Here is a 15779-nt window from a genome sequence, read left to right on the forward strand (position 1 = left end):
GCGCAGGTTTCTTAGCAGGTGGCTAAGGGATAATCCAGCTAAAGCTCCAGTGCAAAGTGAGGATGGAGCGATGGAGGGATGGGCAGGGAGGGAGAGGAGGGAGGGAGGGCTGAGTTGATAATTCTGGCCTCCTAATCCTGTCCATTCCACCCTCCCCCCCTCATCCTGCTTGCTTGCGAACTCTAGCCCAGCCGACATTACATTTACATTTACATGTGCGCGCACACACACACACACACACACACACACACAAACATACATACATTACAGAGGCAGCCAGACACCCACGCAGACAGACAGACAGACGCACGTGCAACGACTGACCCGCGTTGGGAGGAAGACGAGGACGAGAAGGCCGCACCGGTGCCTTCTGCGTCCCCCTGCAAACCTGTTAGCTTCACCTGAGAATGTAGCTTCAGCCGCTTAGAGAAACACACGGCATCATGGCAGAATCTCAAAGGGTATGTTAGCCTCTCTCTGCTTTCATTCTTTCATTTGTTATGCTTTATGCTTCAATGTGCTAACGTTGTTTTTCTGAGGGGTGCTAGCCCCTCCTATATCCAGCTTTTGGTGTGTGTGTGTGTGTGTGTGTGTGTGTGTGTGCGCACACACACACTTTGTCTTACACAAACATTGAATTCCCTTTGACAATGAATGGACAATTTTACTTCATAGTGTCTGAGCAAATAGACATAATGTAGTGTCTATATTATGGCATGATGATGTACGATGATAAGAGCGCCCCTCACTTCACACGGGTGTGATTTTTGATCAACACATGCACTTACGGATGTGTCATTGCCATATTGCCATATTGGCAAGACGTCAGTGGATTGTCAGTAAATTGTCAGAACATTGTCAGTGAGAAAGGAGGGCATTTGGTGTTGTCCTGTAAATGCTATTCAGATTATTGTTTACAATGAAAAGAAGTGTTGAAAAAGGGACACTTGTTTTCAATAATAAAAGAGAAGAAATAGCAAGGCTAAACAGTGAAAAGAACCTTGGGAAAACAATTAAAAGTATTTCCAGAAAAAATGCAGAAAAGGTAAAGTGTGCCAGAGATGTAGTGTAGTAGACATCTACGAAGTCATGTAGAACCATAGGCCTATAAGACAAAAGGTCAGAGCCAGGTTAAGATTTCCTGGAAAGCTTGACTCACATTGGTTGTGTCTGAACTCTGAAATACTTCACTCATATTCACTACTAGACTAGACTTACTTACTTAGGCCTTTAAATTCCCTGAGGAACATATAGGCCATTGATGAGACTCCTCCATCCCCGACTAGACTAGAGGATATAATAATAGGCTATAGGGTATAGTAATTATCACTCATCATCATCATCATCATCCCTCGAGTGCGGCTCGAGATCTGCGACACAAGCTGCTTCAACTGGTCTCTGTTGCTCATTGCCACACCACGTTCATTCACAGTCAGTCCTGTGTCCCTACTCAGAACATCAGGAAATGTGAGAGGTCTTGGGGATTGTTTCCATTGTGTGTGATTTGGAACACGTGCCATCCTATGCTCTCTCTACCTTTTGGGCATATGATTGTCACAGAAAGAGCATGTGAACCATGGAGGGCCGTTAGTTAGTTACAGTACTTCCTGGTTCCTTCAGAAGGTACACTGCCTTTGCAAGAACGAAATAAGAAGTCTAAAAGCATGTACCGGTACATTCATACATAAACGAAGCGACTTTACCGATGCCATTGGAAATATAATAATACTATAAATGTTAATTCTTAATTATCACCATCTTTCCACTGGGAAATGCAAATAACCATGCAAACAACTTTTAGGGTTCCCGAACCAATTCATGTTCAGTGGAAACACTCTGAACACTCTGAACTATTTGTGTATTTGTTTAATTTGATTGGACTGTTCGATTTTATAATGTCAGTTTGTTTAATTTGTGTAAATATATATTTTTTTACTTAAATCTTTTGTTGTAGCCTGTATTGTATGAATCTCTCAAGAACAGATTCCAGCACTGCGCTTTTCAAAGGAAAAGAGGGTGCATGTCAGGCACGGTTTTTCCTTTTTGTTTTGCTGAATTGTTCACATATTGGTATTGTATAAGCTTTGTTCGGCAGGACCCCAGGAAGACTAGAGGCTCTTTCAAGTGTCTCTAATGGGGATCGTTTAACATGTACTGTAAACATAAACTCCTATTGTTTTCCTCTAGCAGGGTTTACTGTCCGTCATTGAGAAACTGAAGGGGGCCACAGAGAAAGAGTTGAGGATAGTTCTGCTGGGTTTGGACAATGCCGGCAAAACAACACTGCTGAAGAGCCTTGCCTCTGAAGAGATTGACACAATCACACCCACACAGGTGAGGGGAAGCTATATGAAGCGTGCACGCACGCGCAACACGCACACGCACACGCACACACTTTAACAATTTTTTTATGTCCACACAGAGGAAATTGCATACAAGGACATAAATAATTCAGTTGCAGCAAAGTTACATCCACAAAATCAAGGAATATGTCGATACAACAAGAATGTCATGTCAAGTAGTGTAGGCATGCATCCTAAGTTGGAAACCCCCGGCCACCAACAACCAGTCCGCGGGTATGTCTCAGGCTGGACCACCAGAGGAAACAATTTCAGGAGGAAACAACACAGTGAAGCACACTGTGTCCACAGAGGTTGCAAATGCAACTTAAATCTGCACCCACTACATTAACGATGGTAGTTACAACGGAGCAGTTTAACGTCATGCTCAGGACACACACACACACCACACACACACACACACACACACACACACACACACACACACACACACACACACACACACACACACACACACACACACACACACACACACACACACACACACACACACACACACACACACACACACACACACACACACACACACACACACACACACACACACACACACACACACACACACACACACACACACACACACACACACACACACACGACCTCCTGGTGTATAGTATGTTAACTATATTGCTAGGTACTATCACATAATATGCTATGCATCCTGTTGCGGCATATGCTACTATACATATTAAGCCTTCATTATGTCGGAGGAACAGGTGCATATCTCATGAGCTCTCGTTCAAAGAATGAAGTCACGTGACAGTCTTTCTTTCAGCTGTGAAACGACATGTTAAAGAATGTCTCATTAGGAGGAGATAGACTACAATAGCATCTGGATACTCTGTGGCATATAATCTCAGAATAGAACACATCTCTTATGGAACCAATATCATTATTCTCACCAATACCAACAACCAGTATCATCATCACACACATCAGGTTATACCATGCAGGCACGTGCACACATATACACATCAAAGGGTTCATGTGTTTGGTCCGAACGACAACCTACCTCAGACCCTCACCCTAACCCTAACCTCCCCCGGGGCAGCACGCCTAAACCTAACCCCAACCCTCTCCCGACCTCCAGCTCAGACCCTCACCCTAACCCTAACCTCCCCCGGGGCAGCACACCTAAACCTAACCCCAACCCTCTCCCGACCTTCAGCTCAGACCCTCACCCTAACCCTAACCTCCCCCGGGGCAGCACGCCTAAACCTAACCCCAACCCTCTCCCGACCTCCAGCTCAGACCCTCACCCTAACCCTAACCTCCCCCGGGGCAGCACGCCTAAACCTAACCCCAACCCTCTCCCGACCTCCAGCTCAGACCCTCACCCTAACCCTAACCTCCCCCGGGGCAGCACACCTAAACCTAACCCCAACCCTCTCCCGACCTTCAGCTCAGACCCTCACCCTAACCCTAACCTCCCCCGGGGCAGCACGCCTAAACCTAACCCAAACCCTCACCCTAACCCTAACCTCCCCCGGGGCAGCACACCTAAACCTAACCCCAACCCTCACCCTAACCCTAACCTCCCCCGGGGCAGCACACCTAAACCTAACCCAAACCCTCACCCTAACCCTAACCTCCCCCGGGGCAGCACACCTAAACCTAACCCCAACCCTCACCCTAACCCTAACCTCCCCCGGGGCAGCACACCTAAACCTAACCCCAACCCTCTCCCTAACCCTAACCTCCCCCGGGGCAGCACACCTAAACCTAACCCCAACCCTCACCCTAACCCTAACCTCCCCCGGGGCAGCACACCTAAACCTAACCCCAACCCTCTCCCGACCTCCAGCTCAGACCCTCACCCTAACCCTAACCTCCCCCGGGGCAGCACACCTAAACCTAACCCCAACCCTCTCCAGACCCCCAGCGCACCTCGGACCAATGCTCCTTCCAACCAATGCTCCGTCGGACCATAGTATGCCTCCCGACATCAAAGGGGGCTTGAGCCTCTGCTTTTTGAGTGGTCTGTAAAAAACTGCCCTCTCCAGAGATCATGCATTTACGGTGAATTAAATGCGAATGCCCCCCTTTCCTTTCCTTTCCATGCCATACAAGGCAGCATTCAGGAGAACTCTCTCTGTCTGAACTTTCCTGAACTTAAACGCAATTTTACATTGAAAGGATCTGTCCTCTGTGTAGAAATCCAAGTTGTACGCCTCATTTCCAGTAGCTAAACAGTGTGGCCCGAAAATAGCTGATCTACAAGCTCTCAATGCGTCACAGAGTGACACGTTAGAGCTTGTACATCCGCTATTTATTGCAAAAAGAAAATCCATTTTAGGGAATTTCAGCCCCTGTCTTTCCAACATTCTCTGCACGTCCCTGTTGTCTACTATATAATATGAAATCCATCAACGTTACTCGCAGACATATTCTGTAAGGTCCAGGCGTGGAAGAAGTACTCTGACTTTTTACTCAAGTAAAAGTATAGTGATACCACAAGTAATAGTCCTGTATACTAAGAATAGAGGATCATGAAATAGTCCTCTATACTAAGAATAGAGGATCAGAAGTATAATTATAGAAATCTTCTTAAAGTTACAAAGTAAAAGTAAGTAAATTCTTTCAAAGCAAATTGGTCGAACTATTTTGAAACTAGCAGAAGTTTTGCACAATAATACTACAGTATAACTATTCCTCTCTGCCTCAGAGATGTATAGTGGAGTAGAAGTACGTACATAGTAGTAGTTTTGTATTAAGTATTGAAATTTAGAAATACTCCAGTAAAGTTAAAAACCTACTTCAAAGTTTGTACAGTACTTAAAGTCCCTAGAGTATATACTCCAAGGTAAAGTCCCATGCGAGTGCATGTGAAGTGAAGGCTCATCAGTGTCACACACATTTCACACATGGTGGGTTCATGATCTTGTGAGTCTTTATCCTCAGCTGGTCCTCAGGGTAATGTGTTGCTGCACAACAACCATGTAATGTAATTAAGCTAAACGTTGTGGAAGCAGCAGCTGTGGCTTTACCCCTGAGCACAGCACTTCCAGTGTAAAACTCAATTTATGGTGTGTTTCTTACCACTCGTCATATTTATGACAGCGTCGCTTGACAAAAAGTTATTTTGGCAAGAGACATCCTATTGCTATGGAGCAGTACACTAGGCTATAAATTAAGCCTAAGTTACTTCAGTGGGATCGCAGGCTACTTACTGGTATTTACAATTTTCGGTACTTCTACTCCACTATACTGTACATCTCAGAGGAAAATATTGCACCCATTCTTGACCTGAGATTAGATTCTAAAAATGTCTTCTACATCCTGACAGTTTTCTGAAAAAGCTATGTTTCTATGTCAGTCATTCTTTGATTTTTCAAAAATAGCAGATCTACAAGCTCGTAGCGCGCCACCGAGTGGCGCGCTACGAGCTTGTAGATCTGCTATTTTTCAATAGCTAAAGCATAACATACTGTAATGCTAACACCAAAAGGCGTTCCTGCCCAGAATGGGTTAAAGCCCAAACCACACCAATGATTCGTCATGCAACTGCTTGCAACCATTATCCCCAATGGCAGTTGCAAGCAGTTGCATTGGTGTGGTTGACCTTAAAACTGGGCTTACTGTCTGCAATTATATGAAACGTTTATAGTTACTTTGTAGATTTTGATTATAATTAGAAAACACGCTAACCACTTCAGCCCTATATATTTCGGCCATTTGAAAATAGCAGATCTACAAGCTCAGAGTATTTCAACATTTCAGTACTGATCATTTTACTAAAGTAAAAAATGTGCGTACGTTTTTCACCACTGGTGGATCACATGCATTCTTCCGGCATGATTGGGATCACAATTCATTTCAGACAACGTTCTTTATTTTGTGGCCTTCTAAAGGCCTATTCATAGTTGGGTTTTCGGTGAAGTGGTCCCCTCTTCACCGAAAACTCAACTATGAATAGGCCTCAATTCTAGATCAAACGGGGACATTTCCTCTCTTGAGAAGCAGCCATGAACAAACTTCCGAAAAGGACACCGACTGATATGCAGTAACATTGCCGTGTGTCTTTGACCTTTGACCTCATGCAGGGCTTTAACATAAAGTGTGTGGCGTCTCACGGCATGAAGCTAAACGTGTGGGACATCGGGGGACAACGGATGATCAGATCATTCTGGAAGAAGTACCTAGAAAACACAGACCTGTTGGTGAGTGGCTGTTCACACACAATTCCGTTTCTTTGTTTGTATTGAAGCTGCAGTTTCAGCATTCCTTATTTGAACAATAATAATAGGCCTAATTAAAATATTCAATTCAATTCAAACCTTTATTTATTCTCGAGAGACATTGAGGTTTCCCTCATTTGCAGTGTCGTCGAGATACAGTACAACATAATACAATATTTTCAAGCAATATATTGTCGGAAACCACCTAACTTCATTTTTACATCTGTGTTTTGGTTACAAACATTTTGAATCAATTAAAAGTATTTTAAATAGCGCTTCGGACAAAACCACTTAACTCTATTGGTCCCTCAAACTGTCTGCTAAAACAGCTAACTCCACCACCACTCTCTCATGCAAGTAATTGACATTATATACAGCAACATCACAATACCAACTTTCATGAGACGGTTTCGCATTGTTTTAAAGGACCTATAACATAAAATTCAACTTTTTCAATTTCTTTTGTGTTTTTGGGGCTCCCATGTGTGTTTTCTATCCCCACAAATAACCAATTTTGAACAATCAGGCCTTCATGTTATATGGGTGTTTTAATGGAAATTGCTCTCAGAAACAGCTCGACTGATTTTGGCCTCATCGTGATGTCATCAATGTCACCCTACTCTGTATAATTCCTCCTTTTCTTCAGTCTTCAGTCTTCAGTTGCAAATTTGCATTTCCACTTTGTTTACAATGTCCACCATTGTTGATTTTCCAAGCTGGCATGGAATGGAAACAAGCCTGGTTTTATCTAGCATCAGTATTATAATGACTCAAATATTAAATAATCTGCATATCAGCACCCTCTCCTCCTCAGGACATTGTGGTACTGCAGCTAAAACTGCTTTCAAAGTCCAGAAAGAATTGACAAGGCCTGGTTATATCAGAGTGGTGATTGAGGCTCAAACCATTAGAAATAAGTTTGAGGGACATAGACAATATGATTATTAAATATTAAAAGCAGTTTTAAAATGCATGTTATTTGCGCTTTAAAAATATAAGGTTTTTCTTCATTTCCTGAAAAGTGAACATTTTGGAGTTTGGTGGTTTCTTCCAAACAGCAGAGATATATATATTTTTGCATCATTATTTCCTTTTGAAAACATGTTTCTCTTTTCTGTAAAGAGAACACATTAAGTTACTAAACCCTGTTGAATCCAATTAACAAAGATGAGTGACATGAGTGACCCCATAGCAACATTCTAGGATGAACATTCAGCCAAAATGGCCGATCTAAAAAAGCCCTGCATGGGGGACCCCGGACAACTGGGTTTAAGTGGTTAATATAATGATAATGATAAACTCTTCTGTGAATCTCATTGATTTGATGAATGATTCTCTCTTTCAGATCTATGTTATAGATAGTGCAGACAAAAAACGATTCGAGGAGACAGGATTGGTAAGCATGAAGTACAATTTAACCCATTTTGGGTGGGAACCCCTTTTGGTGTTTTAAGCATTATGTTATACTTTAGCTGTTGAAAAATAGCAGATCTACAAGCTCATAGCTTGTAGATAGAGCTTGTAGATATTTTCAGATGGGGGTCGGCGGCCAATTACATCTTGGGGGTCCTTGACATGAAATAGTTTGAGAACCACTGTCAGGATTTAGACGATAAAACACCTCACAAAAATGTGAACATCGTTCGTGCGTGTGTGTGTGTGTGTGTGTGTGTGTGTGTGTGTGTGTGTGTGTGTGTGTGTGTGTGTGTGTGTGTGTGTGTGCAGGAACTTTCCGAGCTGTGTGACGATGAGAACCTGAAGGAGGTTCCGGTGCTGGTCTTTGCCAACAAACAGGACCTGGTCGGGGCATCGCCGGCCAGTGAGATCGCTGAAGGACTCAACCTGCACACATACAGGTGTGTATATACTGTATACTATATGGGGTTGTCACAATTATTACATAATAATCGTCTAATTGCGATTAATTGAGTTAATTGCAATTTTTGTAGGCCTGACCTCGATTAGTTGAGGTCAGGTCAACTTATCAATCGAAGGAGTGAAACCACCTGACTCTAAAATGTTCATTTTTCAGGAAAAAAAAAGAAAACGTATATTTTGAAAACAAAGCAACACTGCCTCATCAAAGTTGGCGTTTTGACTTTACATATTGTCAATTACCTCACATGAGAGGGGGAGAGGTGGTGGAGTTAGCTGTTTTAGCAGACAGTTTGAGGGTCCAATGGAGTTAAGAGGTTTTGTCCGAGGCGCTCTTTTCATCTACTTTTCATTGGTTCAATATTTTTGAGGGGCCCCTCCTATGCCCATCTTTCCGAGTTTGCGTAAACACAAGTGAGGATGCAAATTGTGACTGGCCAGAATGAGAAGATAATGTATGATGATGATGTACGATGATAAGAGTGTTCCTCACTTCACACAGGTGTGATTTTTTTGTAACCAACTCACGGACATAAAGAGTGTTCAATAGGACTCATTTAAGCAACAACAACAACAAAATCGAAAACCTAAAAAAGTTAGGTGGTTTCCTCCTGACAGAACGATATGTTGGTTACTCGTACAGTATTTGAATTGACATAGCCTATAATAACAACGTGCACACACAGGGACCGCAAGTGGCAGATTCAGGCCTGCTCTGCTGTGTCCGGGGAAGGAGTTCAGGTAAGATCCACCTCTACTACCATCAAACCCAACTCATCACAACTGATTCCAAGATGTCAACAATGTAAACATTATTCTCACCAGCAATTTTCTTGCTTTTCATATTTAACCGTATGCCATCTTAAAATTAGGGATGTTTCCATTCCGATCCCGATACCACAATTTCTGTGATACCAGATAATATTATTTATAATAATATAAAAAGAAAAAATATGTTATTTTGAAGTCCACCGACTGGGAATAGTCTTTATAGATATCTAGCTATATATATATATCTCGTGTTGTGTTTATAGCAGACTCCTCAATCAAATGTGCACTTGCAGTTTGGGCAACTCCAAAGCAAACTCCACATGTCCCAACATTTTATTTACCTGCTATAGTGTCAACCCCTTATTACCCCTGTGTCGGATCAGTGGTTAGAGTGGCATATTTGTATGAACCGATATACCCAATTAAGGGCCGATCCGATACTTTTCCAATACCGATAAAGTATCGGGACATCTCTACTTAAAATACAAATAAATCCCATCTATGAAACCTAATTTTGAAATATTCAGGATTTTATCTGTTGTACATCTATCTCTCTCTCTCTCTCTCTCTCTACCTCGTAGGATGGCATGAACTGGATTTGCAACAATATCATAAGTAAGAAGAAATAAACCAATATCCCAACTACATCCAAAAGAAGAAGTTACTCTCGTTTTTGACACAGCCTGGTTGTGAAGTCGGAACAGCCGTGGGGCATAATTATCAAGCAATTGATCACCACCTTCTACAGTATAAACATTGACTGAAACAGTGGGAGATGAACAATTTGTTCTTACTTACAAGATCTGCAAATTATAGCTACCGTTAAGCTTCAGGAGTCTTTCCATGTCCTGGGGTTGCTCTACAGAGGAATATGTGGGCGTTCTTACTTTTACAACAGCAGTGTGTAGCTCTATGTTGATCTGTTGGTGTTATCAAAGATAGTATGTGTGTGTTCTGAGATTTTTTTGACATTAAAACAATTAGACCTTTTTGCTCTTGTAGTGTTTTCATGATCTATTTCAGGGGTTTTCAAACCCTTTTTCAAGTCTGTATTCTGCATTTGAGCCTGCACGGACCACCATCTGATTCGATTTTGTTCACAATTCCATGCTATATTGATGTGGTACCATTAGGAGAGAAGAGTGTAGCCTACACTTCTTGTATATATTAATAAGTAATACTATATGTTTAACAATAACTTCTTTTTTAATTACCAGAGATTGTAGAAAAATCCAATTCGTTGTAGAGATTATTGTTTAGAAATTTAGGAAATGGTGCAACCAAATTCTCTGCCATGCACACATTCCAATACTGAAGCCTTATTTTCGTAGAGGAATTATATCAGTAAGTTGGCAGTAATGTGCATGCTCTGGGAAACTGAGCCAAGAGTTTTGGTTCTGAGGTGACCTCATTTTGCTGTACAGTGAGCTTGGTTGAGCCACCAGTGTTGTTTTCGTTGACTAAAACTATGACTACCTTTTTTCACTGGCGAAAACTAAATGGAAACTAAATGAAAAGTAAGCTATGATGACTAAAACTAAGACTAAATATTTTGTCAACAAATAAAAACTAGACTAAAATGTTAGGAAGGGACTGTAGTGGACAATAGATCCAGTATAAGTAAAAGACACAAGTCATTTTACACTTGGTTGCATGCTGAAAAAAATAGCAGATCTACAAGCTCACGTGGCGCGCTACGCGTTGTGAGCTTGTAGATCTGCTATTTTCAGCAAGTGTAAAATCAGCCATTACGACGGCATCAAGGCCCACGAAAATACATTTTAGTAGACTGTAGACTGTAGATTTAGTCGACTAAAATCTTGTGATATTTAGTCGACTAAAAAAACTAGACTAACACTAAAACATTCCGGGTGACTAAAACTAAATGAAAACGTTTCAAGAGACTACGACTAAAACAAAAATAGAAATTTGCTGCCAAAAACAACACTGCTACTCACAGAAGATCCACTTCTCCCTGTAATAACAGCATCCTCCACACGTCTGTCCTTCAGAGCAACCTTGATATTAGCTGTAATGGATCCATTGTTGTCTGTCGGCTCCTAGAAGAACTGTATGATTGACTGACGCATTGACTGTAATTGACTGTCCTAACGCCAGAGCCACAACCACTATTACTTCATCTGCGATCGAGATATATACAAAAACAACGCATACAGTTGCCTGAGGTGACGAGGTCTGAGGAGGGCAGGTGGACCTAATTGCAATCTGATTCAGTTGAAATGGTTAATTATTTCTGTGTATGACCAACAGGTGGCAGTGTTTGACAGCCTTGTTGAGAAATTAAGGCTGTTCCTTTGCAATGTCACACACAAGTCAAGTTCAGTATGAAAAAAAGACACTCTAGATTGTCCGTGGATATGCACGGTTTAGGATGAGGAGGAGGATTCTAAAAACGACTTATAAATCCTAAAGCCTTGTCACTGTGCAACGGTCCTATAATGGAAAATAGCAGATATGCAAACTCACAGAGTCACAGCACATCTCATTCAAGACACAGAACTTGCAGATCTGCCTTTTTGCCATCCAAATGCATTAGGTTAAATGGGCCAGAGATGCAGAAATTAACTATAGAGAAATTAACCAGGAGGATAGGAGAGTGTGATGTTTGGCAAAATGTTTAGGAGTAATTTAATGTTTGTGTGTGTGTGTGTGTGTGTGTGTGTGTGTGTGTGTGTGTGTGTGTGTGTGTGTGTGTGTGTGTGTGTGTGTGTGTGTGTGTGTGTGTGTGAGATGCAACTTGGCCTGTTGTAGCGCCACCATGAGTCTGATTTGAAAACTGTCAAGTGGAATTTCTTCCTCAGCCTATAGTGGGAATAGGCATGCACGGCTTGGGAAGCCGTGGATATGCACGGCTTGGGATACACTGCCATGTCTTCCTTCTCAGAATGCATTTCTTTCATGTGGATTCCAAGGGTTTAGATTTACCAAAAGTTGCGTGACTAATCTGACAGTGGCAGTGCCTGTTCCTCTCCGACGCTGATGTGCATCACTTCAATGTCCACAACTTCAGTTATGATATTTAGCGTGGTGACTTCTCCTTGCACCACCTTGAATATCTAAGACATTATCTAAGTCAAGACATGTAGGCTGACATCTAAGCAATATTAGCCAGTAAAACGCCCCGAGGGTGCGCTGAAACAACAGAGCTTCTTAATATGGATACGGCACAGTAGAGAAACAGGAGTTAAACTATTAATCTGGTGTCAGTGAGGTCATATGTACAGTTGCTGACCGGCTCCATATATGCAGAATCTACTGTAGTATGTCAAACCATGTATGGCTATCCAGGGTCTGATGAGGTCACTGATCTTCATACTGTATATGGAGATCCAGGTGATGATAGTCAGCTCCACAGATGGAGATCCATATGTGCCCTGACCTCTACCTCGGCTCCCATCTGCGCGGCCCAGCCGCTTGGAAAACGTGGAGTTCAGCTGACGTGCAGTGGAATCTGCTCCAGCATGCTGCAGCAGGCGGAGGGGATTGCGCCTGCCCTGAGCATGGTTGACGTGGACGACAGTGGCCGAAATCGGCGCGTCAGCAATAACCCTGCCTTGGTGGACGAGTGGTTTGTTGAGTGTACTGTACGGTACTGGCACACCCGAAATCATCATATACAGTTAATATGTGCGTGTATGTTTGTGTGTGTGTTAGGTTGCGCAAAACAACCATGCTGTTTTCTTGCTCAGACCCAGGCAGCCACAAACATAGCTCCGTAAGGGAGTGGAGCAGAAAAAAAAGTATTGTAAATTGGGAAACACTCAAGTAAAGTACAAATATCTCAAAATTGTACTTGAGTACTCAAGTAAATGTACTTAGTTACTTTCCACCACTGGTGATGAGATGATGTCATGTTATCGTGGACCACACTGCCAGCCCACCATGCAGCGGGCCCTCCATGATGAAGGTTGTCATGGCAATCCTCCTTGCTGTGCTCCATGCAGTCACCTCTCTTCTCTCCTATTATCCCAGCCTTCCTTCGCTCCTCCTCGAGGACTCCTTATCTCTCCTCTCCCTCTGCGCTGCTGCTCATCAAAAGAAAAGAGAGAAAGGCTGGACACCACGCACTGCATGAAGAAGACATTACCCGGTAAGAACAAAGACAATGGCTGATAGGAGCCACGGTAAGCTGCTGCTCATTCAAAGACATGCACATGAAGACAGGCAGACTGAGCACAGCTCCTTTGAAACCGGGGGTTGAACCCGCCGCCAACTGGCTGGAATTAATTACTCACACAGAGCGATAGTAGAGTCTATTATACACTTGTCTAATATGTCACTTTGTTGTCGACAAAGAATTGTATTCGCTTTGTACAGTTTGTAGATAAATGTCCACTTGCATTAGTTGACTAGAGTAGTTTACTATCTCTACTCTAAGCACTTTGCTTGTGTATATGCATGGCAAAATGCATAATTTTTTGTCTTTTTGTGACTGATACAGGTGCAGTTTTGGCCGATAGATCGTACCATACCGTATAACTCCACCCATCAAGACTAACATGCCCAACCTCAACTCCACGGGCCCTTGGGGATCACACACGATGACCCCTGACATGACAGACCTGTAAATAAGATAAGAGAGACCCTATGGTTGTGCCTTTTGTGAAACAAGCTTATAAATATCTGGAAACCACTTAGTTGTATTGTAATTAAGATGAGAGAGACTGCTGAGCCGTTTGTAAATAAGCTAAGAGTGACCCTACGAGTGTGCTGTTTGCGGAACAAGCTTTCTTTGTTTTGTTGGAAAAATAACACGATGGGAACTATGAACAAAAAACATTTCAACCACCTTTTTACTTATTTTTACTAAGACTGTGATGTGACAATAAAGATGATTCTGATCTGACCCCCGAGGCCGACCTTCGCCGCCGGCCTCCCGATGACCACGACGTTTCCCTGGGGGGAGGACGGGCGCGTGGCGGTGGTGACGATGCCCGCGCTGGTGGTGGCGACCGTGGTGGTGTTCTGCGGGGTGTGCATGCTGCTCCTCGTCGCTCTCCTCTACGCCTTCTGCGTGTGCCGCTCCATCCAGACGCCGCCCAAAGACTCCACCTTCGTCAGGACGCATAGCTTCGACGAGCAGGAAGAAGACGCCACCGTCAGACGCAGCAGCTCGGGCGGACTGACTCTGGGGAATGTGGTCTGACCCTATAGTAGCAGCGGGCGAACTCTGGGCGATAAACATCTCCTAGTGGGCGTTCCTGCTGTCATTTATACCTTATGTCATCGCTTTGAAGCGTATTGGTGGTTGTGGTTCCATGTGGAGGGTATAAACAAAACAACACGTGGATTTGATTGGCTATCGTTGGACGATGTCAATCGGCGTGACCAATGCCATTTGGCTATTCTGAGTGGCCAAAGAGCATTGACCACGCCTCCAGGTCTTAAGTTAAGTAATAAGACCTGGTACTTAAGACACGCAAAATACAGCCCACGTGTCTCTAGCTGTCATAACGGGTGGCATACAGACAGTACGTGTGTGTTACTTGTTTCAGTCTGTGTGGCTAATGCAATCCACTTTGCATTTATTACACCAAGGGCACATGTGCGGTCGGTCAAACATAAATAAACAGTGCTCTTTGACCTGAAACCAGCTTGGCTGTGGTCTGTCCGACAGTAATGAGAAGGTTACATATTTACAGCACAAACATATCCAAATGGTGAGCCCTGCTCACCATTACAGATTGGACAAAATTGAATTTACCGGTAAATGTATACTGTATGTGGGACTGAATGGCAGAAATAAAATTACAAAAATAAAATACAGGAGTTTCTTGGGCAGGGTGACATTATTTGACAAGATAATCTAGATAAAGAACAGTGGAGAGGAAGTGAGAGAAATAATCTGACAGGAGTGTGTGTGTGTGTGTGTGTGTGTGTGTGTGTGTGTGTGTGTGTGTGTGTGTGCGTGCGAGAGAGAGAACATTTTTATTAGTTGCTCATAAAGTAGAGGAGAATATCAGTTATTTGGGTTTTTATCAACGTCCCTTTGCTGTTCCAAACTACTGATGGGGCTTCGTTGCTTTAATCTAGCATTATCATTATGCTTTGTGGGAGCATTAGACAGAAACATCTATAGCTACACAGACAGCAGTGCTTCTCAAACTTGTTCATGTAAAGTTAAAATGAATCTGTCTTCGGCCGCAAACACCCATCTGAAAGATATGTTTTTTTTTAGATATTATTGTTTGGTATAACCAAATGGACCGTTATAGATATTTAACTCTTGCGAGTGTAAAATGAAACCAAATGGACCGTTTCATTTTACACTCTCGAGAGTTTGTTAAACATCTGCATTACTTGTTAATTTTCAAGAAGTCTACACAATTAGAGAATGTAGAGGAATTGTTATTTTGATCAACGTGTGCCTGTTATCTCTCCTAATGGTACCAACATCAATACAGCATGGAAATGTGGACATACCGGTATTCTGTTACTTTTAGGTCTGCAAGGCTAAATCTCAGCAAAAGGTGGTCTGTACGTGGCGCAAATGCAGAATAAATAATGGGTCTTGATATGAAAAGGGTTGTGTAAATGTGTAGCGCCTAAATCCCTATATTAGGCGTTACTGGTT

The 15779-nt window shown here is 42.8% G+C and overlaps 1 protein-coding gene across 1 annotated transcript; it reads left to right on the plus strand.

Moving 5' to 3' along the window:
* Positions 1 to 443: 443 nt before the first annotated feature.
* On the plus strand, positions 444 to 9813 carry arl3l1 (ADP ribosylation factor like GTPase 3, like 1; the record flags this gene model as incomplete). Its single annotated transcript, XM_080773468.1, has 7 exons — positions 444 to 461; positions 2188 to 2334; positions 6404 to 6520; positions 7884 to 7934; positions 8264 to 8394; positions 9100 to 9154; positions 9766 to 9813. The coding sequence occupies 7 exons, from the start codon at positions 444 to 446 to the stop codon at positions 9811 to 9813; spliced, it is 567 nt and encodes a 188-aa protein (XP_080629594.1).
* Between the last annotated feature and the right edge of the window lie 5966 nt (positions 9814 to 15779).

The sequence above is a fragment of the Protomyctophum bolini genome (assembly GCF_963924005.1).
Source record: "Protomyctophum bolini genome assembly, chromosome: 10".
In the NCBI taxonomy this organism is placed as follows: domain Eukaryota; kingdom Metazoa; phylum Chordata; class Actinopteri; order Myctophiformes; family Myctophidae; genus Protomyctophum; species Protomyctophum bolini.